This window comes from Opisthorchis viverrini (assembly GCF_000715545.1).
Source record: "Opisthorchis viverrini unplaced genomic scaffold opera_v5_623, whole genome shotgun sequence".
Classification (NCBI taxonomy): Eukaryota; Metazoa; Platyhelminthes; class Trematoda; order Opisthorchiida; family Opisthorchiidae; genus Opisthorchis; species Opisthorchis viverrini.
In genome coordinates this window covers 19,728-23,136 of record NW_008752292.1, presented here as the reverse complement: position 1 = coordinate 23,136, position 3,409 = coordinate 19,728, and the positions used below count along the sequence as shown (strand labels likewise).

Here is a 3,409-nt window from a genome sequence, read left to right as displayed (position 1 = left end):
AAATAGGATCGAGGATGACGGATTCATTCTGGCACTCCAGCTAGAACGTTCCAACTTGTAAAAAACAAGTACTGTAAACTCAGCCCTAATTTAACTTTGCACAGCTACACTCAAATCTAATGTGTGTTAGTTTTTAGGACTAAGTTTAGATTTACGCAACGCTACTGACCACCAGAATGGATTGAACATAAATTTATAGTTTTCAGATAATGGAAATCGTAACGGCATCATAGATACCGCTTGCTGTGGTGTTCGCAATTCAATCAGTCTTCGTTAAGACAAGTAGTCGGCAAGCGATATTTTATTGAAGGAGTTTCATCAAGCCTCCCTCCCAGTCCCAAGGTCATCAATAAGGTCGTGTGATAAGATGTTTCCTAAAATAGGATTTCATAACTGGGATTACCTAATACTTTCAGCCTGAAGCTGATTTTTGGAGAAATGACCCGAAACGATACCTTGAGCTATTCATATGTAACAGGTGTTTCTAATCTCTGGTTTCGCAGGTGTGTGTCCATCATCCAACGCCAAAATATAGATCATGTTATTCAGGCCATCATATTTGACCCATTAAACAATGAGGACTAGCACATTTTGCTAAAAAAAGTAATGAAATTTCCTCACTAACACTAACACGAAACAGTAGTCGCAATGAAGCGTCGTTTGAATCTGATAAATTTGGTGCGTTAAGTACCAGCATTCCCCTAAATGTGAGATTAGAAATTTTCAGTCCTATACCTCATGTGGTTGGCAGTCCGCATAGATGCACTGCAAGCTTGATTGAATCACCCATGTTATTCACGGCATTCTCTCACTCTGCCTTCAGCCCATAGGTTTATCCGCTTAATAATTCTGCTCCCTCAACTGCAAAGAAAAAACGGCTTTTTTCGCCTTAACTCCATATAGATTGTTTTCTTTAGTCAATCCTAATGACGGAATTGTCAGAATGCTGAACAGACAAGTATCCTGTGGCGAAATAATAGTTACACGCACCCAACCAATAAGGCAAGAGTGTTTTGCAAGTACCACACATCGATTCGCATTCGTCCATCAACACTCTGTAGTATAGCGGAAAATCTGAATGTCAAAATTATTTCCAACACATTGTCTTATTTCGTAAAAATATCCGAATGTTTTCTGTAAAGTTTGAGGGCCCCAAACAAGGATAGGAAGCATACGAACTTATAGCTGAATCAACGTAGAAACGGTGCCGGAATTGCTTTCAGCGAACCAGTTAAATAGGTGCCGTGGGGGCACGGGGATATTCTAAGGGTGGATTCAGTTGAAGAAAAAAACGATGGGCAAACAAATACACATGAGAATGAATAAGCATCGAACGCAAATGTGTAGGTTATTTGACGACTTATTATGTCCATGCTTTGGTGGGTGCAATAATGCTTTCCAGTGTTTGAGGACTAGGTTCTTTCACATCTGCGGCTGATTCAACATCGTGTTGCACTTCACCCATCCGATCGCTGAAAAGTCTGCGACAGCCATAAATTGATTTGCGCTTGCAGCAAAACCTACATAGGAAGTTATTGGGCCTAAGATTCTTTTGAGACACGGCCGTGAGTCGCCATGAGGTCACCAAGTAGGAGCTCAGGAGCAGAGGCGCATTTCTGAAGGCCACTAATTTTCGCAACGAATCTTCAGCCCCTCCAGAGCCGCCTCAAAATCATTATCAACATGTCTAGCTGCTTGGTTTACTAATACACCATCTACAAATAGTAAACTTGCAGATTCCTCTGGCGAATCAATGACTGTTAGCAACAAGTTTTTTTCATTTATTTTGATAATACGCATCTGACGACACTCAAGCGTACTGGCCAGGACCATCGTCCAGCGGTTTGATTAACTAGCATATAGACAGGCTGTACCGCCACTCACCATCTTCCGCAAAATAAACGTCCCATGCTCGCTTTAGCGTAACTTTTACTTATACTCTAGTCTTCTGTTGTTCTTTAGTTCCGAGTTTTGCCCCTATCCTGGCTGCCTTGTAACCTGGTGTGTAAGTCTAGATCCGAGGCGCCAGGGACGGAGAATCGAGCATGTCATCCACCACATTTCAAGACACCGGTATCCATCATTTATTGATGTTTCGTATTTCCTGTTGACTGCAAGAAGCAGTCGATGGTTTTAAGTCAACTCTGTCATACCACTGATCCATCACTCTGCCGACTGAAAATTTTTCTGTGTTGATTTTGGTTAACACTTGCTAACACTTGGAAATTTGTTTCTCTACTTCATCAACATTCTAGACGGACTGAGTTTTTTCTTCGAACTCAATTTCCCTCCTTTCACACTTTTTGAAAGTCTGTATTTGTACTTCCTTTGTTTTCTGTTCCAACTTTTTCAGCTAGATGTTTGTTAGTTGAACGGTTAACTAGTCCGTTTGATTTTATTACGAGAAGATGCCTTCTCTATTTCCGTCTTCGTTATGCACTTCTATCGCACGGCTCCTCGTGCTGTGGTTACTCCTGTGTTACTATTATCTTGTATTATTTATTCGTTGAATTTATCATGGAACCACACACAGTCGCACACAGTATATAATGCTATCGTCCTTCTCTTTCCATGGGTAAATGCCAGTTTAAGGTTATCTTTCAATCCGATAGTTCTGACCGTCTTGGAGTGTTAAATCTTCAAAATCTTAAGGTATTATTGTTCAGCCAACTTTGTTTTCATTATCACGGAATTTTCTTTCGTCGAGGGTAAATGTTCATTATTATTTCATCTACTGATTAAATTATGGTGTTCACTGTCGATGAAAGCGATGGTAGAGCTAACTTTTATAAGCGGTATTTATCTATTGTTTTCTCTACTTTCAACATAGCTTGAACTACTTCGCGGTCTCCGCACTTCATCGTCAACTCCTTTGCAAGATAATTACCGACCCGTCCAGCCACTCAACGATCCACACAGCCCCCTACCAAGAACAGTTTATCGGACAATTTCGGCTGCCAACCGTTTTACGCACAGCTGGTGGTCGTTCGTTATGCTGAGTTTTCTGGCGTGTTGTTCTCATGGCATTTTGTAGGGAAGAAAACAAGCTGTCTACCACATGTCGTTTGACGAATGTCCTGCTTACCTCAAATATTGATAACAAGAACTTTCCTTCGTTATTTCTTACTTTGTCAATACTGCTGGCAACTAAAAGCTGCGGTAAAGTTGTTTGTGCTACGTGTAGCAGTCTTGTGATATCTTTTGTTCTATTTACCATAGATATTGTATTTTTCCCTCCATGGCTTTTTTCAGACTTCCTTCACAAATTATACTGTCAGAGAATTCTCTCATCGCACATTTCTCTGATTAAGTTCCCTAGAATTTATCTATAGATACATGCTGATGTCCACTAGGTGGTTGTCTAATACTGGAATTTTTTGAATTAAAGAGAGAAATAAAGGTGGTCTTG

At 40.5% G+C, this 3,409-nt stretch overlaps 1 protein-coding gene across 1 annotated transcript in view; it reads left to right on the top strand.

The window, feature by feature from the left end:
* The window catches only part of T265_11881 (hypothetical protein), a gene marked incomplete at both ends in the record, with an annotated part of 25,910 nt that extends 22,501 nt beyond the window's left edge, over positions 1–3,409 (top strand). Inside the window, one exon of the mRNA XM_009178690.1 lies at positions 2,831–3,409. Within this exon, the coding sequence (XP_009176954.1) occupies positions 2,831–3,034 (204 nt within the window). The remainder of the gene's footprint in view (positions 1–2,830) is intronic.